The following is a 24,386-nucleotide window of genomic DNA, read 5'->3' on the forward strand; positions in this document are numbered from 1 at the left end:
GAACTGCAGGAAAAGTGAGAAGGTTTTGACAGAACTGCATTATCTTTGGAGGTCCCCCTGCTGGACCAACCATTTTTCCTCTACAGAGAGACCCTGGAGAGAAGCTACAATGATAATCTGAATTTGCCCTCCTTCTGTCAACTGGTGGCCTCAGGCGGCCGATACAATTGAAAGATGTGGAACAACAGGTAGCAATAAGTTACTGCTTAAAATTCCATGTAGGCAATTCACAGGAAATAAGTGGATTTCGGTTGTAGTTTGGGCACTCGGTCTCTAAAAGGTTCGCCATCACTGTCCTAGGGTAATATCGATGGATAGAACCAAGATGGTGACTAGAGGTGTTCACCGTATGTGGTTCTGCTAGTCAATAGGCACAACTCTAGTATGTTCTAGAATATTGTTTGTAGGTCGTGTACCCATCCTCCAACAATATTTGGTACAATAGGGCTCAATTGTTCTGGGTCTGTGGAAACGGGACCATGTGCTGGACAGATTCCAAGGACCGAGCACAGACATGTCCAGCCGGCCCAAAAAGCATGGGCTGACAATAGGGTCTCCGTACAAGGTGTAACTGGGTCATACACATTTATGTTAAAATTAGGAAATCCACCATCCAAATCCATCCTGATAAACCAGGGGCATTACTCATAGATCCAGGCACCGTGACTGTGGGAATCTTCTTATATTATGTTATCCATGGCCTCCTTACTTTTACTTTTTAATACAATTATGCTAATAAGCCTGGGGGGCTCCCCTAGCCCCTCTGTGATCTGGCTTTATGTCTATCCATCATGTTTGACAGATACGCTGTTTGAAAAATATGCTAGTTTAACAGATGTTGTCATTTCTTTTGGGTTTTTCTATTGGTTATTACATCATTTTTTAAAAAAATAGATAGACATAGACAGTAAATCTAAACATAGATACATAGATCTCCCCTGGTGATAATTATTCATACGCTTTGCTCAGTGTTGAGTAGAAACTTTGGAGCTGGTGCAGCCAGGAGTCTTCTTGGGAAGATGCTACAAATTTTTCACCCCTGGATTTGGGGATCCCCTCCAGTTCCCTCAGGTTGGATGGTGGTGAACGTTGGTAGAAGCCATTTTCAGGTCTCTTCAGAGATGCTCAATTGGGTTTAGGTCAGGGCTCTGGCTGGGCCAGTCAGGAATGGAGACAGAATTGTTCTGCAGCCTCTGCTTTATTATGTTAGCTGTGTGCTTAGGGTCATTGTCTTGTAGAAGATGAACCTTCGGCCCAGTCTGAGGTCCAGAGCATCTGGAAAAGGTTTTCATCCAGGATATCTCTGTACTTGGCCGGATTCATCTTTCCTTCCATTACAACCAGTGGTCCTGTCCCTTCCCCCATAGCCTGATGCCACCCCCCATGTGTCACTGCTGGGATTATATTTGGCAGGTGATGAGCAGTTCATGGGTTTCTCCACCTCTTAGAATTTAATCTTCAAAAAAGTTCAATCTTCGTCTTATCAGAGCAGAGAATCTTATTTCTCATAGTCTGGGATCCTTCATGTGTTTTTCATATGTCTTGCACTGAGGAGAGGCTTCCAGACTCTGCCATAAAGCCCCGACTGCTGGAGGCTGCAGTGATAGGTGACTCCCATCTCCCTACTGCATCTCTGGAACTCAGCCACAGTGATCTTGGGGTTCTTCTTAGCCTCTCTCACCAAAGATCTTCTCCCATGATTGCTTAGTTTTGCTGGACGGCCAGGTCGAGGAAGATGTGTTGTCATCCCAAACTTCTCCCATTTGAGGATAATGGTGGCCACTGTGCTCTTAGGAACTTTGAGTGGTGAAGGATCTGTGCCTTGCCACACTGCTGTCTCTGAACTCCTTGGGCAGTTCCTTGGACCTCATGATTCTCATGTTCTCTGACTTGAACTGTGAGCTGTGAGGTCTTATATAGACAGGTGTGCACCTTTCCTAATCAAGTACAATCAGTTTAATTGAACACAGCTGGATGAAGGAGTAGAACCATCTGAAGGAGGGGGGAGGGCAGTGTAACAAGCTGTTAAGCTACAGCGCGGAGGGGCTCTGGTAACACTCGGGATCATTGGCATAATTAAAAAAGTTGCCATGGATAAGAAATATAAGAAGATTACCGCAGTCACGGTGCCTGGATCTATGAGTAATGTCCCTGGTTTATCAGGATGTATTTTGATGGTAGATTTTCTTTAACTCCACACAATATAGAAAAATATTCTGTTGCTACCTGGGAACCATCAATATGCAGGTTACTGTAGCTGCAGATGATGGATGTTATAATGACTTTGTTTTCCTACTGATGATTGCTGACTACATGGCTATTTTGGAAGGATTGTGAGTCTGCTTGTCTCATTAGCACCTTGGCTTATTAACCCATAAATACCTGCTACTCATTAGCACATTAACATCCAATTAGTCTAGAGAACATGTAACAGATGGGTGGATATAGATATGCTACAGTATCCAGGAAGAAGATACACATTGTAGGGTCCCATTTATGTGGAGTTACAGTTTCTGTATTGTCGGTAGCACATCCCTGTTTACACAATTGGTAATTGAGTTGTATTTATGCCGCCCACCTGACAACTTATTAAAGGGTTTTTCCAGGTTCTTTTTATTACTAATGACCTAAATATTGGATAGATCGTTAGTAGGTGCTACTATATGTCAGACCAGGGAGCAGACAAGTACCATATATACTCGAGTATAAGCCTAGTTTTTCAGCACAAAAAATGTGCTGTAAAAAACCAAAATCCGCTTATACTCAAGTAAACAAATATCAAAACTCACCTTTCCAGTTTACCCTGCTGCGGGCTATATACTGGGGCAGAGGGCTGGCTATATACTGGGGCAGGGGGCTGACTATATACTGGGGCAGGGGGCTGGCTATACACTGGGTCAGGGGGCTGGCTATATACTGGGGGATATGGGCTGGCAGGCTATATACTGGGGGGCAGGTGCTGGCTATATACTATGGGGAAGGGTCCGGTAGGCTATATACTGGGGGGCAGGTGCTGGCTATATACTGGGGAGGCTGTGACCTATGCATTTCCCACCCTCGGCTTATACTCGAGTCAATAGGTTTTCCCAGGTTTTTGTGGTAAAATTAGGGTCCTCGGCTTATACTTGGGTCGGTTTATACTTGAGTATATACAGTAAATTGTAAGTGTATTGTCAGTCTGACCAGACTGCAGACTGGGCTCTCATACAATTCTATAAGAGCCTGCGCTGCCCTGGATACTCTATGGACTGAGATGTCTTCTTCCTGCGCTGACCGTATTGTAGCCTGCGCCACTGTGCTGAGGTAGCCACATAATTTCAATATTCGGTTTGAATATGAGATTCTTATCTTTAATATGATACAAGGACATGTTTCTAAGTACTATAGAGCCCAAGATATACAAATCTTAAGTGATGCAACTCCTCCAGTCTCTAAAAGTGACTCCTCATAGGCAAAAAGTGACTCTTTTCAGCTCATTTACATATCAGTTTGGGTGTAATTTTTTTGTTATATAAACCAGCGGGATTTTACATAATAGAGAAGCAGTGCTAGAAAGGACATTTCATAGTCTACCTTGCTATTTCAGTGGGGTGAAATCTAGTGGTGACAAGGCCATTTTATTGGGCTCCTGCGTGGTGCTGCTGTTTTTCACCCCAGTGATATCATGTCCAGTTGTCTCGTAACTTCTTTACAGCTCAGTCCCATTCCAGTCATTAGGATTAAGTTGTAATGCCAAGCACGGCCACTGTACATTGTATGGTGGTGTGCGTGGTTGGGAGTAAAAGGGCTGCAGCTTTTATCTGCGGGCTGTGGTCTAGTCAATCAATTCCCACTTTAAAGGGAACCTATCAATATATTTTCACAAATACAGCTAGTGACAGGTGCCCACAGTGCACTATTAACTAAATGCCGCCCTTTTTTAGCTAAAATTATTTCCTTTACATCCCCATATATCAATTTATGTGAAATTACCTGACATCAGAGGGGGCGTGTCCTGTTCAGCAAGCCCCTCCTATCTACTCCTCCCCAACTTCCTCATCATTCTCTTCTCAGCATTCAGCACTTAATGTAACCAGGGTGATGTAATCATAAGTCCATAACATTTATGGTCTGTCTACATGAAATCACAGCATCTCTCCATGGACTTATTTCTCCCCATCCTCCATGAGACATTTTGTGATTTCATGTGATCAGACGCATACATGGGGTAGACGTTACAAATGTAACTGGGTAAAGGACTTCAGATGACATCACCATGGTCTCATGACATAAAGTACTCAATAAGGTAACTGAACTCTCTCTCAATGTTCCATACAGCAGCATATCATAGCAGTGAGACCTGTCAATCAGGAACAAGGAGGCGGGGCAATGCAAATAAACAGGGCCTCATTGGAGTCAGTGTCATTGGACTCACATCAGATGAGTTACATTTAATTTTACAAGGGCATAAGGGCAATGCTTTTTCATCATAATTTTAATGAAGTCCTTATTTTGGGTGGCTTACTTTAAATGGCAGGTTCCCTTTAACTTTATGCTCTGCTTTGCTTCAAGGGATTTGGATCTTGTTATCAAGAAATCACAAGCATAATGACATATAAAATATGAGTCAGAAGAGAATATAAGAGGGAAACACAACGCGGTGTAATAAGATTGAGATGCACTTTAAGTGTCTGATGGAAGAATAGATATAGAGAATTTCTGTTGCTAAGGAGAACTTTGATTGTTTTTAGATGATTGTTGTAATTCTTATCTTGTCTTCATTTCACAGTAACATGGACACGGAGCTGCTGTGCGGTAAGAAGATTTCTTTACAGACTCTTATAACTTTGCTTCCTCATGATGCCTCGTAGAAGAAATGATTCACTTCATGCTCCATCTAGAAGAGTTCTCCTACTCTTATTTGGGAAAGATTCTGCTCTATGTTGTGTTTTCCAGGGTTACGGGAAAACCACTTTTCAATTGTCTAACCCATAATAGAGGTCAAGCGGAAAGATACCTCTATGGTCACAAATTTATGGAGTGATACAAACATAATTAAATTTTTTTATGAATATGCAAATTAACCTGAAAATGCATTGAGGAAGGGTCCGACTTGTGTAAAGAAAGCTGTAAGTGCTCTATGTCCCAATACATTTCCTTAACTGTATTTCCCATTTTCAACTTTTTCATGTGTCTGTAGGCAAATCTAGCAAATAAGACCCGCCCCCATTGCACTTGCAGGCTAATTTGCATATGCAGGCTTCAATGGTTTTATGAGTAACTTAAGAGCGATTAGCTGTCGTCCATTCAGCTTCCGATGCTATTTTGAGATCCTTTCACAACTGCTTGTTCTGCATCTGGTCAGGAAACTAGTGAAAGGAAACTTATTGAGGAGTTTGTGTGGATTCTCAATGTCTTTTATAAGGGACCTGTTATGTTTTCTCACGATCAAAAGGAATCACCCTGTATGAACTTGGTGCTGTAGGTGATGTGCATAATAAGCTTTCCTTACATCAATACAGAGAAATTGTCATTTTTACATACCTTATATACTCGAGTATAAGCCTAGTTTTTCAGCACAAAAAATTTGCTGAAAAACCCAAACTCGGCTTATACTCGAGTCAAAAAAATAAATATATCTAAACTCACCTTTCCGGCGACCCCTGTATATCTTCTGTGCGATCTGTCCGGCAGCGGCGGCAGGCTATATACACAGGGGCAGGGGCTGGCAGGCTATATACACTGGGGCAGGGGTTGGCAGGCTATATACAATGGGGCAGGGTCTGGCAGGCTATATACACTGGGGCAGGGGCTGGCAGGCTATATACACTGGGGCAGGGTCTGGCAGGCTATATACACTGGGGCAGGGGCTGGCTGGCTATATACACTGGGGCAGGGGCTGGCAGGCTATATACACTGGGGCAGGGGCTGGCTGGCTATATGCACTGGAGCAGGGGCTGGCTGGCTATATACTGGGGAGGCTGTAACCAATGCATTTCCCACTCTCGGCTTATACTCGAGTCAATAGGTTTTCCCAGAATTTTGTGGTAAAATTAGGGGCCTCGGCTTATACTCGGGTCGGCTTATACTCGAGTATATACGGTATGTCAGTTTACATATGACACAGGCACCGGGACTGTGGTAATCTTCTTATATTTGTTATCCATGGCCTCCTTCCTTCTAAAATCAACTTTATAATTATGCTAATGAGCCTGAAGGGCTCTGGGGGGCATTACTACAGCCCCTCTGTCCTGCAACTTCACAAGTTGTTACACTATCTTGTCCTCCCCCTGCTCTGTCAGCACTTCTCCCTGCCTCAACCTTCATTTGGGGGTCTCTCCTGCACATTGTTGAACCCAGTGAAGCTGCAGCAAGGAGGGGCTCTGATAACGTTCATTTGCTTTTTTAATTTTAATTTTAGTAGGAAGGAGGCCATGGATAACAAATATAAGGAGATTACCACAGTCCCGGTGCCTGGATCTATGAGTAATGTCCCTGGTTTATCATGAGGGATTTTCATGGTAGATTTTATTTAATTAAAAGTACACATTCCATAAAATATAACAAGTTGACATAATTGGGCACATTTACTTACCCGTCCTGCGCGCTATCCCCGATCCGGACTGTCCGATGATTCTGCTTTGTGGCGTGATTCACATAGTTCGTGCGCCCGATTTCCTGCATGTGTCGCTTCCCCGCTCAGGTCCTGCCGGAGTTCACCTTCTTCTTCCCGGTGTATGTGAGTGCATTGTCTTTACGACACAATTTGAATTTTAAATCCCGCGCAGTTGGGTTGTCCAACGGCCCGTCCCCGATTTGTGTCACGGGATTGCGCCAAAATCCGATCGCATGCACCAAAAGCCCCTGTTAGAACGGCGCAAATCAGAAATATTCGGGAAACGCATATTCGGAAATGCGGTGTGCGGACCCTTAGTAAATGTGCCCCATTATTTTGCTTTGTGTTGTTCCTCTCTTATTACTATTACATATTTTTGAATAAACTGAGAACTAGAAGTTACCATTTTTTCTGTTATTACTATTGCAACATTTTTAAATAAATTGAATCAAAACAGGTGGGAATGTGCTCCCCCAGAGGCTGACACTGTCCAATCTCTGCTGCTGGTTACAAACAGGGTGAAGATACAATGATTTTGACAAGGGGGAGTGGTAACATTCAGCTGTCTATGTATTATACATTTCTAATATGAATAACAGCGGAATGGCATGCAGTTATAACAAAGGGACTGCAAAAATGTTGTCATTTTGGGAATAAAAGTGATTTTAGAAGACACATGCCAGGAGAGGTGACAGCGACATCCAGTAAATTAATCTTAATAGGGATCGTTGGACCCCTTTAGTTTCAGGTTGGCTGGGTTCGGCCAAACCAAAACCAAACCAAAAATTTTGTTTAAGTTACCCAAATTTCAGGATGAGGAGGGGAATGCTCAACCCCATCAGTAACATCCAATATCCAAATGGAGAAAAAAGATAAGCAGCACTCACCGCTGCTGTGAAGTATCTTTATTTCGGGTGCATAGTACAGGGAGGAGCGGGGCCTGGCAACGAGCCGTTTCGCGCCTACTGGCGCATCATCAAGCCAATGACGTCACTTACCTGCGCCGCGCCCCTATCCAAGATTAGTGGCATCTAAACAGTTAAAACCCATGACCGGTGGCATGTGAACAGTTAACACCCAAGTTCGGTGCCAGCACTGATTGCCAGTGTTACCTACGGGGGCCGATCCTAAACTCCGAACCTTGACTTCTAGATTGGTTCAGGTTCACAATCGTAGGGACCCGAACTTTGCAGGTTGGGTTCGGCTCATCCCTAGTTACAACCTACCCCTGAGTACAGCAGGATGTCGGTCCTGGTGTACCCCTGAATATACCATAAGTGCTGCGCCTGTCAGCGTGTACATATGACGCTCCCTGCTCTTGTGTGTAGGTTTAGTCAGCGCTCGGAGCTGTTTCCTGATCCTCCGCTCCCGCCTCCGGCCTCCTCTTTGTACTCGCTTTCTGATTTCACGATGCAGCATCCTTGTTATATCTGATCTAGCAGAATTTCATCAAACACCTAACCCTATAGCACCTCTCTTGGGAAATGTGGACTTAATGAAGTGTGTGACTCATTTTAACCCCTTCCTCCCTATGGAGGAGAAATGCTGCTCTGAATTCTCATTAGGGTTCCAGTCAGCAGAGATGACATTTCATCATGAGATCTCACTTACGGTTTACACACCTTCTAGTTAACACGTTCATCCATCATGATATGAAAATATTTGATTTAAGATTTATTTCTTTCCGAATTCATATCTCCATTATTTCTGTTCCCATTTTGGGAAACGATGGGCACCAACACGAAACATCTGACCCTGTTGACTATCAATGAGTTTGACAAATATTGAAGCATGTTTTTGGTTATTGGACTGGAGGCAGTAAGCTGAGCGTGAACCTGGTCTTAAATTGTATATGTGGCCCGGGATTGTGGCATTGCTGTAGATTGTCTACTCAGCAGTTCCAGCCATGAACACAATTTATTTTGCTTAATCAGAGTTAGAATAACTGTAATACAAAAAGTCAGGAAGGAATTCATTCTCCTTAAGGAGATTTTATTTGCAGACATAAGGAGTCTTGAATGTAATTCATGCTCCACTGGGGATTCTGGGTAAGGAATATGGAAATATGTGTTGCAGGATGGGAAAAGGAAAGGTGTGCCTCCAGTGCTCCCTTAAGGAAGGCATATCCATCTATGTCTGCCTTTCAAGAAGCCTGCAGACCCCTATTATAATGCCTCCTTTCCTTCAGCTGCCCCTGTTAAAATTCACCCTTTGTGTAGGTTCCTACTTATACTCCCCCAATTCCTGCAGCTTCCCCCTTTTACTGTGCGCCCTTTTATGTAACCCCTTACTCAATGTGCCCCCATACCAGCAACCCATATTTATGCCCCTTTTCCTGCAACCCCTCTTTTTGCTGTGGAAAAAATAATCTACTCACCTTTCCCCACTCCCTTTGAAACAGCAGAGTTCTTCTCCTCTTCCCTATGCGGCACCTGTACGTGACTCTAAAGCCAGCAGATGCAATGTGGCATCATCCTGACTGCTGGCTTCAGAGCCGGGTACGAAAAGTGGGGAGCTGCGTCTTTGGGAGAACGGCGAAAGGTGAGTATAATCGGCAAGTTCTTGGGCCATGGCCCAGTGGGACCACTAAAACCTCCATATGAAACCAAATGCATGGAATCATGCAGTTGGGTGGCCTACTACAGCTTTAGGACATCTACCACCAGGATTGTACACCAAGTACACTGACATACTGGTGTGTGCCCCCTCTGGCAGGATCTGCTCTTCTTTTAGCTTCCTATGCCCTTGTTTTTAATGAAATAAGGCTTTAAATTATGCAAATGAGGGACTCCAGGCTCCATTAGCACCTATGGAGCCTGTAGCCACTCATGCTCATTTGCATAATTTTAAAAGCCTTTTTTTTCTAGAAAGCTAAAAGAAGAGCAGATCCTGCTAGAGGGGACACACACCAGTATGTCAGTGTGCCTGGTTTACAATCCTTCATCCTGGTGATAGATGTCCTTTAAAATAAGACCATAAAGCGTCCAAGTAGAAGACCCATTTAGAGAGGAATTGGGCGTTTGGCATGAGATTTTAGAGCAATGATAAAGTGGTGAAGCATATTCGTATCCCATTGATGGTTATTTCTTTATTATAGACTATTTCTCTGAATATCTGGGGGAGTACAAGAACGTTCTGGCCGCCCTCCAGAATCTGAATGTGACCATACTGACAGCCATGGATAAAACCAAGACGGTGAGTAAACAGGATTACTAGATATTTCCATTATGGAAGGAAGCTGCGCTGAATGGAGAAAAATACTAATTATAGATTGAAAAAAAAATATGTAATTATATGTAATGAGTAGTTTGGTCCTACGTTGGTAGTAAACTGGGCATGTCTCCTCGTGTCAGTGTGTTTGTTCCATGACACATAATCCCAGCCAGTCTCTAAGCTTTCCATAGTGAGACATGGTTTCCAAGAGTAGGAGGGGTGTGTATACATAATGTATTAGAGCCTTCCCCTCTCTCTGGTTACTACAGTACACACGACTTCTGGCATGGGTATCAGAATTTGAAATCACGCGCTTAGTCCGAATCAGTCGGGTTGTCCAACGGCCACTCCCCCGATTTGTGTTGCATGAAAGTCAGGGCGATTGCACCAAAATCCGATAGCGTGCGCCAAAATCCCATGTTTAATTCAGCGCAAATAGTCGTGAAACCCGACAGAAATGCAGTGTGCGTACCCTTAGTAAATGTGCCCCAATATAGCCACTAGGATCACTAGGTGATGCTGTTCTTACACAATGCCGCCAAACAGAAGGAATTGCTAGAGGTGAAGCTTAGGAAAGCAGGTTTATGCTGCCTAGAAAGCTGGATCCCTAAATTATAGCGCCCAATAGGGTGATCAGTTTTACTAGATTCACTCCAGCAAGATTTCTAGACACTGAATTTCAAAATTACCCCAACTCTGGGACGTTGCACATTCTTACACTGTAGGAGACTTTATTAAGCCTATTTTCTATAAAAACAAATCCTTAAGGTGCCCTGTCCTTCAAATATAAAATCACTATTATGGCATCAGCATTGTTTTAAGAAAAGCGACAGTTTTCCACCAGTTTGATACTGTTATAGGGGATATATCTCTAAATGTGACTCATCTCAAGAAAATATGACTGTTCTCAGCTCATTTTCACAAGGTAAATAGGAGAATTCACATAAAAGAGGGATTTCTAGAGAAGAAATCTTAGAGTCCCTTTCAAGGTTTTTTGAGTATTTTAACCTATAAGTACATGGTATATGGGGGGTTGTACCTCAGGGACCCACATCTATCTCCACTGACCCACTTGAACCCCTTCTTGAACTAGCCAAATCTATGCACAATTTCTTGTTATTTCTTCAGCTCCCATAGACCTGACTTTAAGTATTGAGATCACATTGATTTATAACATGTCTATGTACCCAAATTTGTAACTGGAGTGACGTAAAAAGAACGTCTTCCGGATTCTATCATAAAACCAGAACAGAGAGAAATATGAGACTGATGTTTTAAGAACTTTCTCTGTATATTTCGTGAAAATTCTCCGGATTAATATCTCATAAAATGTGAATCTGTCGGACCATAGGAGCGATTTGTGCTAATTCCCAGGATATGATCCCTGGCACATTCCCTTGGCTTGCGCTTCGTCTCTTCTCCAAATTGCGGATTGTTGCTGGTGAAATGATTTGGGGAGCAAAGTATAATACACCCACACAGTGTCAGACGGAGAGGCAAAGGACTGACACAATTTTGTAGCAATGAGGCAGCTAAATATTAGTTATAACACAAAGATGTGTTATTTTTAGCCTAGTAACAGGACCTAGAGTGTTCTCCTCGGAAGAGGGGGGAGAACGTAGCAAAGGTTTAACAAAGAGAGGGGGAGAACAAAGCCAGGAGTCATTAGACGGAGAGGTGTATCATTGTGTCACCATGTATCAGGGCAGCCCGTGTAGTCCTTTTGTAGTATTCACTAGATTGATCGAGGCTAATGAACGTCAGTCACTCTCGATGTGTATGGTAGTGTCCCTATTCTCCAGTGACACCACACGTCGGAGGAATGACAGATCTGGCATGTAGGATTCCTGCCTGTCCTACTGTGTGCGGGTGATAATTGGACATAACGAAGACTATAGGAAACAAGTTACACAGAAACTTTGACTTTGTGTGAACGTTCAGTTGTGGTTGCAATTACTATTCGTTAAAGGAAACCTACCATTTGATTTGATGCATTATGAAGCAATCATACCTTGAGAATGCTGTAGTTACACTGATGCAGGAACATATCTTGTTTAACCCCTGAGCTGAGTGGTTTTGCTAAAGAAACAATTATAAAGTTATGATAATGAAGCTCTGTTGCTTCTGTGCTCGTGCACTGCTCAGAGAATGATGTAATCACTGTGTTGTCCCTGACAGGCAAAAGTATTCAATTGCTGCACCATCCCCCAACTGCTGTGTATCAGTCATCCAGCCCAGGTTCTAGGGAAAGGGATGTGATTTGATGTTTTAGGGTTTTTTTAAATTTTTTAAAAATATGTTTTAAACTTTAAACTTTTACATTTTTTTAGACCCCTTAGGGCAGTGATGGCGAACCTTTTAGAGACCGAGTGCCCAAACTACAACCAAAATCCACTTATTTACCATGAAGTGCCAACGTGCCATTTTAAGCAGTAACTTATTGCTACCTGTTCTTCCACTTCTTTAATTGTATCGGCCCCCTGAAGCCACCAATACAGTTGAAAGTAGGAGGGCAAATTCAGACTATCATTGCAGCTTCCCTCCAGGGTCTCTCTGTACAGGAAGAATGGTTGGTCCAGCAGGAGAACATCCAAAGATAATGCAGTTCTGTCAGCACCTTCTCACTTTTCAAGCAGTTTCAAACAGCCAATGAAGTGTCGCTGTAAAATAGTGCTGAGGGCAACATCTTATAAGTTGCGTGTGACTGTGGGAAAATTTAATGGATTTGGTCCTGTTTGGTGACCTCTGTCCTGGGCTGATGGCCTGAGTGCCCACAGAAAGGGCTCTGAGTGCCACCTCTGGCACCCGTGCCATAGGTTCGCCATCACTGCCTTAGGGTCTACTTTAACCCTAGGTTGTCTAATCGATCCTATACTGCTATACTATGGTTTGATACTATAGTATATTGGGATTTTGCACATGATCTGTTACAATGTGCCATTGGCACATTGTAATAGATCTTCGGAAGTGACAAGTCCTGGGGTCTTAAAGATCGTTGCTTCCCGATGGCATGATGGGGAGCAACGATTGCAGCCAAGATGTAGGCGCCCACGCACTGCTCTCTGTTACATGACTCCGTCAGTGTTGCCAATGACATGTAAAGGGTTAACACCTACGATTATTGCCAGCACTGATCCCGGCTGCTGGCTATTTGCTGCATTGTGTACCTAATAGGCCCAGTAATTTATAGGCACAGGCTCAGACTACAAGATGTGCACACTATGGGTCTGACGCTGTGTAGAGACCTCTTTTACATCATCTTCAGTCTTTTTAATAAGCCTCACTGGGTCCCTGCTGTGTCCGTATATTAATGCCCCCCTAGTGAGCATCTGCATAAAGAGCTGCAAAATATAGGTCACCGAAAGGAAAGTGTGAACACCGCAGTACAGCGTGACACCAGGGCTGTCTGACTGCCGCATGCATCAGCTGAATGTTACTAACTTTGTTCAAGCTTAAAGCCAAGTAACATACGATTAGAGAGAAAGACTCCAACCCAGTTTTATGCTCCACTTATGCTAAGTACAATGAATACATCATCTTGGTGTTCTCTTTTTTTGGAGGGACTCTCCCTACTTGTGACCTTAATCCCTGTCCTTACATGCCACTTTTTACAATATGCTTCCTCGTGAACGATAACTACGGAGCGCCATTTCCTAAAACTCTGAGCTGCAATGTTCCTCCTGGAAATTTAAAAACAGAAATCCCCATTTCTGATGGTAGCAGGTTTGATCTCTGTATTGTCTGACACTACAGACTGTAGTTACTTTACTAACTTGCCATGTGTGAGTTTACTCATACATTTTAGGAAAGGATGTTCCAAAAAATCTTCTTTATAGGACATCTACCACCAGGATGAAGGATTGTAAACCAAGCACACTGACACAGGTCACCTTCAGCATCGCTAGAATTTAATTATTTTTCAAATTCCATAAAAATTATATAGGCGGTCCCCTACTTAAGGACACCCGACTTACAGACTACCCATAGTTACAGACAGACCCCTGTGACCTCTGGTGAAGGTCTCTGAATGCTTTACTATAGTCCCAGATTGCAATAATCAGCTGTAAGGTGTCTGTAATGAGGCTTTATTGATAATCCTTGGTCCCATTGCTGCAAAAAATCTTTACACTCCAACTGTCATTGGGGACAAATTTTTTTTTGTCTGGATCTACAATTATAAAATATACAGTTTCGACTTACATACAAATTCAATTTAAGAACAAACCTTCGAACCCTATCTTGTAACCCGGGGACTGCCTGTATTATCCTTGTATTGTAATGTATGTTCCCCCCCCCCCCCCCCATATCGCTAACGGCCCCCTTAATAGAAGTAGCAGCCAAGATTCTAAGTTTAAGGAGAGATTAGAACTTTAGAAGTTAGAACTTTTGTTGTCATTTGAAAGCTGTAGGGATATGGTGTATCCAGATCTGTGACTGTAAGAATCAGAACGGAGGTCCATGATTGGTTGGATGGCTAATTTTTCATTTACATATATCACACTCCTATAGTGATCTATGTAGATATTAATTTATAGTATAGTAAAGTCTGTGTAGGTAGCTCTACCCACCCTTGTAGTTTCGGTCTTAGTGGCCACCTCTAGGGGAGGGGAGGTAGCAAATTAGCATAATCTTATTTTCATTCATTTATCCCTTAAAAAGCCCTTGTGTCAGTTATCAACATCCGGCTTTACTACTCACCATTCTGTTACCAAAGTGCAATTATTTAGAGATTCATCTTAATTTAAAGATCTGAGTCATGTGAAGTTACATCATCATGAATTGTTCCCACGTTTGATGGGAAAGACCAAGTATCTGATTCCAGTCAATGACTGCGGATTGGACAGAGATGTGCAGATAATCCATAGAGAGGACTTCCATGGGATTGGTTATTCTTGGGAATTCTGCTCTGATTGTATGAGAAGAGAGGGAAAGAGATTGCTCAAAGAGGGTTGAGATAAATATTACTGAAGAATGATATGTGAGAGCTATGGGGTCTTAGTAGAGGTGGGATCACACCCATCGCCCATGTATTGAAGACTGAACCGACATTAGCCATGGGCAGGTCAATGACATACGATGACTTACCGTTCCTGCCAACCTGACTTATCATTGGCTAACCAACTAAATTTGGTTTCTAGCTAATGGCCCTAAATGTTCACTTCTAGCTAATGGTCCGAGATGTTCACTTCCTGATGTCCTTCAGGTTCTTGATGGAATTTCTTTATGTTCTGCTCCTGTTCCAATTCTGGTTAGCTGCCATTGGGTTTGCTCTACAAACCCGGAAAGGTGAGTACAGAGTTCATTTTTTTAATGTGCTGGGCAGGGAGCTGTCTGGCTATATACAGGAGACTGGCTGGCTATATACAAGAGACTGGCTGGCAATATACTGGGGGGGCTGCTATATACTAGGGGCAGGGTGCTGGCTATATACAGGAGACTGGCTGGCTATATACAAGAGACTGGCTGGCAATATACTGGGGGGGCTGCTATATACTAGGGGCAGGGTGCTGGCTATATACAGGAGACTGGCTGGCTATATACAAGAGACTGGCTGGCAATATACTGGGGGGGGGGCTGCTATATACTAGGGGCAGGGTGCTGGCTATATACAGGAGACTGGCTGGCTATATACAAGAGACTGGCTGGCAATATACTGGGGGGGCTGCTATATACTAGGGGCAGGGTGCTGGCTATATACAGGAGACTGGCTGGCTATATACCGGGGGGCTGCTACATACTATGGTCAGGGGGCTGGCTACATACAGGGGACTGGCTGGCTATATAATGGGGGCTTCTACATACTAGGGGCAGGGGGCTGGCTATATACAGGAGACTGGTTGGCTATATACTGGGGGGCTTCTACATACTAGGGGCAGGGGGCTGGCTACATACAGGGGACTGGCTGGCTGTATACTGGGGGGACTGGATTTATACAGGGGACTGACTGGCTATATACTGGGGGGACTGCTATATACTGGGGGAAGGAGGCTTGCTATATACAAGGGACTGGCTGGTTATATACTGGGGGCTAGTTATATACTGGGGGCTCGCTATATACTGGAGGCTGCTATATACTTGGGTCAAGGGGCTGGCTATATACTGGGGGGCATTTGCATGCTAGCTATATACTGGAGGGAGGCTGTAACCAATGCATTTCCCACCCTAGGCTTATACACGAGTCACTAGGTTTTCCCAGTTTTTTGTTGTAAAATTAGGGGCCTCGGCTTATATTCGGGTCAGCTTATACTTAAGGATTTCATTTTGGCTATAGGAATATTTTTCTCTGGTTAAAGCTTCACTGTATCCAAAACTACAAAAATATGGCTGAACTTGTAGAATCTCCTATCCAGAGTTATATTTGTGGTAGGCTTGTAAAATATCTTCCGTGCTTCTTATCAGTCAGGTCTTGACCTTGAAAAGCTACATTGATCCAAACTGTATACAAGTCAAGCAAAATGAAAGGTGTGTGGGAAACATTGTTAATTTCTTGACCAAACAAAGCCACCTTAGATACCACCGTTTGTTGAACCCAACCAAGGAGTACTCCATGCATCGTATACATTCCATGGAGTTTTGAGTTCTATGTTTTTAGATTTATCCTTACAAATTTTTTTTCAACAACTGAATAATATTTACCCAAATTTATGTTTTTTCAGCTGGAGGATGGGAAATAACTGCAGATATAAGAAAGCATGGGACCAGATGATCCATCACTATCTATGATAATATAAAATTATACGTATACATATGCCTGTTGTGGTGTAAGAGCTTTCAAACTTCAAATCTAAGCATCTAGATATATAGCTGAGGATCCTTGGAAATCCCCCTCCCCCATCATTCCTCTATTGGGATTATTAACTATGAATGAGGTTTATAAATCCAGAAGAGCTGTCTCAGCTGTGGTCTCGGCAGGACTTCCCCTACTGCGGATCTGTATTAGCATCTCAGGGACATTATGATTCAGCCCATGGGGAATAGTATGAAATTTCACAAGCCCATTAGGGTCGAGCCTCAGCCGAGGATACAAGAAACCATACATATTCATCCCGATGCTAAATAGCGTAGAGAATTCATTGAAGAAGCAGTTTAAGAAATTTGTGCCGCGATTGGGATTTTCATTGTATTAATTAAGCCATCGGAGTCCCCCAAGAGGGAGTCAGGTAACTGCTCCACAATGCGGAGCTATTTAGGAAGACTCCTCCAGCTACAGGCATATAATTGCTCTATGTTCTGCTTTATTAAAATCCCCAGGGTAACATTTTTGCTTCTTTTTGTAGCTGTTTTGCATAACCTATTTAGAGTCTTTGGATGTGCCGTCGGAACAAATCTTCCATTGAATTTAGTTGATATCCAACTATAACTTACATATATACCGGATGCTGTAATAGAAGACAAGTTATAAGAACTCAGGCTTTTTTAGGTCATGGAGCTAACACTGAAATGTGGGAGTAGGATGTGCAGCCTTCTCCACCGTCTCAATGTCCTCACTTGACCATAAATCACTAGTAAGTATGGCCTACTGGAAAGGTAGATGAAGACATATATCCACCTCATAAAAAAGTTTAACCCTAAAGTACAGCATACGTATGAGACCACTGTTGGGTTATATACTCCAAGCTACTTCATATACAGATGGTCCTTGACTCTAGGACACCCGACTTACAGACGACCCCTAGTTACAGACAAACCTCTCTGCCCACTGTGACCTCTGGTGAAGCTACTAGAACCTGCTCCAGTCTCTGCACTGTATCATCACATCTGCAGTTACTCTATGTTGGCCAATGTGGTCAGTGATCACATTCAACCCTAAACATTTGCTAAACTTGAAGACCAATAACCAAAATATAGTGACCATGATGACCTGGGGACCCTGCATCCTCTCAGGGTTGAGTGATGGTTCTTTTGTAAATGATGGGAGTCGGCTCGCTGCACCCTGCCCCAATTGGCTCAACACGTGCTCTTATCTTGTGGAGTGGAGTAGGGTAACTGACTGGCCCAAGGCTCCGTATTATATATTTAATGTGAGCCGTTCAGGAGCCAGAAGAGCCGGCTCTTTAGTAAGCAGAGCCAAATGATCCAGCTCACTAAGAAGAGCCGGACTTCCCATCAGTACTTGAGTTTTCGCGATTTTGCGGACATGCCCAGATAGAGTGGAGACTGTCGGCACTTCTCCACCCCCATCTGGGTATATCACAGGGTTGGTAGACAGTGAGGCGGAAGCAGATACGCAAACTCCGTAGCGATTTGCGTAGGCAACTCACTACCTAGAAACTCTGCGCTTTTTTCGTACTTCAAAATCGAGGAGGACGAGCTGTTAATTTTAGCAAAGATGACCACGCCCCGGGGACCCGAGACATGAGCAAGCAGGGAGCCAGGCAAAGTTTAATATATACGTTGTTGTTTGAAAGAAAAAAGGCAAGTATCTGATAAAAAACTGTTTTCGGATATGCTGGGGACATGAGGGAGCCTAAAAACGCTGATCTGGTGACAGGTTCCCTTTAAAGCCTTTTCTAGAGCAAGGACTTGAAAGCCTAAATTCACGGAGTGTTATCCGGCAGCTCGTACGCGCTGTGGTTGCCTCTTGCTACATTGATTCCATACACCCCGCGGTGCTGCATTTCACTTCCCAATAGCATTCGTATTTTATAGCGCAGAAAATTACTGGTACTGTTATAAAAATAGCCCCTTTCTTTATCTGCGCCGAACAAAGAGCCCGGCTCTCTGCAGCGATAAACAGGCGGCAAGTTTGGGCAGGCACGTTTTTTTTTTTGACAGCAACAAATTATCTTTTGATTTCAAAGGAACTTGTTAAGCTTAAGCCACATTGTGAAGCCCGCGATGTGACGTCAAGTGTAGGCACCGCTATCCGCTGTCCACGACTATGGACACAACTTACCGGATTCTTTATGTCAAACCCGAATCATGTAGCTGCATCTGCAGACATAAGCAAATTTCCATGCCTATTCATTGTGACTCCGACTTATTGTCCTGTGCTTAACCCATACACACAATATACAGATAAGAGCATATAAAGGAGATTTATAAGCCCCACTGCTATCAAAAAGTAGAGTAGGTGTCAATAGGAGGCTCCTGGACCATAAGAGGAGCCACCTTATGTGTGACTGCACTGCACTGATTTTTCACTCATTTTTAATATATTTGCGCCAGTCAATTTTGAAGATAATTCCCATCTTCTTTTATATAATAGATGACCCCCTTGCTGTTGGAAAAACGTCATCCAATGTGGTGGCTTTCAAGACATAGCCTAAACTATAGACCCTAAACTCATTGCTTTCTGGGGCATTCAGCTATATCTGTACTGTGACATCACTGTTTATTATCCCTGTACTGTGACATCACTGTGTGTATTATCCCTGTACTGTGACATCACTGTGTGTATTATCTCTGTACTGTGACATCACTGTGTGTATTATCCCTGTACTGTGACATAACTGTGTTTATTATCCCTGTACTGTGACATCACTGTGTGTATTATCCCTGTACTGTGACATCACTGTGTGTATTATCCATGTGCTGTAACATCACTGTGTGTATTATCTCTGTACTGTGACATCACTGTGTGTATTATCCCTGTACTGTGACATCACTGTGTGTATTATCCATGTGCTGTAACATCACTGTGTGTATTATCTCTGTACTGTGACATCACTGTGTTTATTATCCCTGTACTGTGACATCACTGTGTGTATTATCTCTGTACTGTGACATCACTGTGTGTATTATCTCTGTACTGTGACATAACTGTGTTTATTATCCCTGTACTGTGACATCACTGTGTGTATTATCCCTGTACTGTGACATCACTGTGTGTATTATCCATGTGCTGTAACATCACTGTGTGTATTATCTCTGTACTGTGACATCACTGTGTTTATTATCCCTGTACTGTGACATCACTGTGTGTATTATCTCTGTACTGTGACATCACTGTGTGTATTATCCCTGTACTGTGACATCACTGCGTGTATTATCTCTGTACTGTGACATCACTGTGTGTATTATCTCTCTACTGTGACATCACTGTGTGTATTATCCCTGTACTCTGACATCACTGTGTGTATTATCCCTGTACTGTAACATCACTGTGTGTATTATCCCTGTACTGTGACATCACTGTGTGTATTATCTCTGTACTGTGACATCACTGTGTGTATTATCCCTGTACTGTAACATCATTGTGTGTATTATCCCTGTACTGTGACATCACTATGTATTATCCCTGTACTGTGACATCACTGTGTGTATTATCTCTGTACTGTGACATCACTGTGTGTATTATCCCTGTACTGTAACATCACTGTGTGTATTATCCCTGTACTGTGACATCACTGTGTATTATACCTGTACTGTGACATCACTGTGTGTATAATCTCTGTACTGTGACATCACTGTGTGTATTATCCCTGTACTGTGACATCACTGTGTGTATTATCCATGTGCTGTAACATCACTGTGTGTATTATCTCTGTACTGTGACATAACTGTGTTTATTATCCCTGTACTGTGACATCACTGTGTGTATTATCTCTGTACTGTGACATCACTGTGTGTATTATCTCTGTACTGTGACATCACTGTGTGTATTATCCCTGTACTGTGACATAACTGTGTTTATTATCCCTGTACTGTGACATCACTGTGTGTATTATCCCTGTACTGTGACATCACTGTGTGTATTATCCATGTGCTGTAACATCACTGTGTGTATTATCTCTGTACTGTGACATCACTGTGTGTATTATCCCTGTACTGTGACATCACTGTGTGTATTATCCATGTGCTGTAACATCACTGTGTGTATTATCTCTGTACTGTGACATCACTGTGTTTATTATCCCTGTACTGTGACATCACTGTGTGTATTATCTCTGTACTGTGACATCACTGTGTGTATTATCTCTGTACTGTGACATAACTGTGTTTATTATCCCTGTACTGTGACATCACTGTGTGTATTATCCCTGTACTGTGACATCACTGTGTGTATTATCCATGTGCTGTAACATCACTGTGTGTATTATCTCTGTACTGTGACATCACTGTGTTTATTATCCCTGTACTGTGACATCACTGTGTGTATTATCTCTGTACTGTGACATCACTGTGTGTATTATCTCTGTACTGTGACATCACTGTGTGTATTATCCCTGTACTGTGACATCACTGCGTGTATTATCTCTGTACTGTGACATCACTGTGTGTATTATCTCTCTACTGTGACATCACTGTGTGTATTATCCCTGTACTCTGACATCACTGTGTGTATTATCCCTGTACTGTAACATCACTGTGTGTATTATCCCTGTACTGTGACATCACTGTGTGTATTATCTCTGTACTGTGACATCACTGTGTGTATTATCCCTGTACTGTAACATCATTGTGTGTATTATCCCTGTACTGTGACATCACTATGTATTATCCCTGTACTGTGACATCACTGTGTGTATTATCTCTGTACTGTGACATCACTGTGTGTATTATCCCTGTACTGTAACAACACTGTGTGTATTATCCCTGTACTGTGACATCACTGTGTATTATACCTGTACTGTGACATCACTGTGTGTATAATCTCTGTACTGTGACATCACTGTGTGTATTATCCCTGTACTGTGACATCACTGTGTGTATTATCCATGTGCTGTAACATCACTGTGTGTATTATCTCTGTACTGTGACATAACTGTGTTTATTATCCCTGTACTGTGACATCACTGTGTGTATTATCTCTGTACTGTGACATCACTGTGTGTATTATCCCTGTACTGTGACATCACTGTGTGTATTATCCCTGTACTGTGACATCACTGCGTGTATTATCTCTGTACTGTGACATCACTGTGTGTATTATCTCTCTACTGTGACATCACTGTGTGTATTATCCCTGTACTGTGACATCACTGTGTGTATTATCCCTGTACTGTAACATCACTGTGTGTATTATCCCTGTACTGTGACATCACTGTGTGTATTATCTCTGTACTGTGACATCACTGTGTGTATTATCCCTGTACTGTAACGTCACTGTGTATATTATCCCTGTACTGTAACATCACTGTGTGTATTTTCCCTGTACTGTGACATCACTGTGTGTATTATCTCTGTACTGTGACATCACTGTGTGTATTATCCCTGTACTGTGACATCACTGTGTGTATTATCTCTGTACTGTGACATCACTGTGTGTATTATCCCTGTACTGTAACATCACTGTGTGTATTATCCCTGTACTGTGACATCACTGTGTGTATTATCCTTGTACTGTGACCTCACTGTAATATGACATCATTGTGTGGGATATATCCTTATACTGTGAAAACACTTTGTGTATAATCTCCATTCTGTGACATTACTATGTATTTTATCTTTGTACTATGACATCACTGTGTGTATTAATCCAACATATGCTTATCCTGTGGGCTCGTATAGCAGGAAAATCCTCTGGTTTGGCTCCTCCTCTCTAAAACTGGAGGAGGAGAGCTGACAATGTTTTGGGTGTCTTCAGTGTGACATTACTGTCCTTATATGGATATTTACATCACTGGGGAAACACCCACAGCGTACACTCAGCAGAGGCCTGGGATAGATGCCATACAGTTGCATCCATCCCTTATAGCCTCAAATGGCCTCTGCTGAGCATATACTCAGTGGCGGATTAAGTGTCCCACTGGTTCTGGGCTGTCCACACAACTAGGGCCCCCTCAGAGCCCAAACCAACCTTGCGCCCCAAGGCCTAATCTCCTCCACCCGTTGACACCACTGCAGCCCGTACATTAATTAAATGTCCACGGCAGAGTCCCCTTTACAGAAATGTCCACATCAGAGCCCCCTTTTACATAAATGTCCACAGCAGAGCCCCCTTTTACATAAATGTCCACAGCAGAGCCCCCTTTTACATAAATGTCCACAGCAGAGCCCCCTTTTACATAAATGTCCACAGCAGAGCCCCCTTTTACATAAATGTCCACAGCAGAGCCCCCTTTTACATAAATGTCTACAGCAGAGCCCCCTTTTACATAAATGTCCACAGCAAAGCCCCCTTTTACATAAATGTCCACAGCAGAGCCCCCTTTTACATAAATGTCCACAGCAGAGCCCCCTTTTACATAAATGTCCACAGCAGAGCCCCCTTTTACATAAATGTCCACAGTAGAGCCCCCTTTTACAGAAAGAGGAGAACACGGAGCTGCAGGGCCAGGGAGAAGGAGCCGGAGGTGAGTATAGAGGGTTTTTTTTAACCTAGTGATCTTCATATAGGGGTGGGCAAAGGCCCTGGGCCCCCCTCGTACTGCCTATATGAAGATCGGCCATTGTGTATACTGCACTCTCCTGTAGGAAGCAGAATCAAAAAGTGGCGTCTGCTGAACACGACATAACTGAGCATTGATTGACTTCTGTTCTGCCTCATCTGATCGGTTCTTATAATATCTCCTCTCTCAGGACTATGAGAAAGGCTCCCAGACCGAGCAGTTTGTGACACGTTTCTTGCTGAGGGAAACAATGAATCAGCTGCACTCCCTGCAGGGCTCCTTGGAGTGTGCATTGGACGCTGTGGAAACCCAGACCAGGCAAGACAGGTACGACCCAGTTATGTCATCGTCTTCCACTTTCTGTTTTCTGCAATGAAACCCCTTGACCAAAATAATTATTCATGATAATTATTTATTATTATTTGAGCCTCAGGGGCTCCTGTGTATGTCACAGGCTCTGTCATCTGTTAATTATTCATGCTTTACTTCAGCAATTGTCCTCACCTCCTCCCACAGCTTACCAAAGTCCTTGTGACAGCCAATGAAGTGACTTACACAGGAGCCCCTGAGGCTAATTTGCATATTTTAAAAAGTGTTTATTCTTGGAAAATAAACTTTTTTTCAGCTAAATGAAGAACGGATCCTGTTCCAAGGACAAACCCCAGTTTGTAAGCAGGGGCATTGCGAGGTCATAAAATCCGGGGCACGTGCCCCAGGTCTTTTGGCCAGGACCCCGAATGTCCCCGTCAGCAGTACAGTTTTACTGCTGCTCAGACGGATGTCCCCAAACTCAACCCTAACTGCGTCCTCTGGACACCAATAGGATTGAAAGCAATGGTGGAACAGAGAGCCACCAAGATGCTGCTTCACACACCCGATCAGTGGTGGTTTTGGGTGTTGACCCACAACAATTTGAAACTGATGATGGGTGGGTCAACCTATTGGTGGACCACCCATGTTATAGTCCTGCCTTTAAGTATGCAATCTTGCTTATTTTGTCCACTTTAAGAAAGGATGTTGCAAAGCTAGAGCCTAAGAGGATTGGGCGCAAATGCAACCGGCGTACTCAAAAGACTGCCAGCCCTGCACCCACAGATGCCTATTCAGCTCTTCTGAGAACAGGTATATTTTCTATATGGGGGTTGTTCGCCTCCGGTTATTGGCCTCTGTCTAACTCTGTTTCTTTGCACCTCTGTAGAGGTTTTGTCAGATGGTGACACTCAGTGGTCTGTACAGATAAATCGCTTGGAGCAGCTCATTGACAAGCTGGAATGTACGGTAAGTAATAACTTCATCTTTATGCC

The 24,386-nt window shown here is 43.2% G+C and overlaps 1 protein-coding gene across 2 annotated transcripts in view; it reads left to right on the top strand.

The window, feature by feature from the left end:
- The window catches only part of NECAB3 (N-terminal EF-hand calcium binding protein 3), a 75,496-nt gene that overhangs the window by 13,826 nt on the left and 37,284 nt on the right, over positions 1-24,386 (top strand). For both annotated transcript variants that reach the window (XM_072112199.1, XM_072112200.1), the window contains exons 4-8: positions 4,769-4,794; positions 9,693-9,790; positions 23,273-23,409; positions 24,092-24,204; positions 24,281-24,360. In XM_072112199.1, the coding sequence (XP_071968300.1) occupies positions 4,769-4,794; positions 9,693-9,790; positions 23,273-23,409; positions 24,092-24,204; positions 24,281-24,360 (454 nt within the window). The remainder of the gene's footprint in view (positions 1-4,768; positions 4,795-9,692; positions 9,791-23,272; positions 23,410-24,091; positions 24,205-24,280; positions 24,361-24,386) is intronic.

This window comes from Engystomops pustulosus, chromosome 6 (genome assembly GCF_040894005.1).
Source record: "Engystomops pustulosus chromosome 6, aEngPut4.maternal, whole genome shotgun sequence".
NCBI lineage: Eukaryota > Metazoa > Chordata > Amphibia > Anura > Leptodactylidae > Engystomops > Engystomops pustulosus.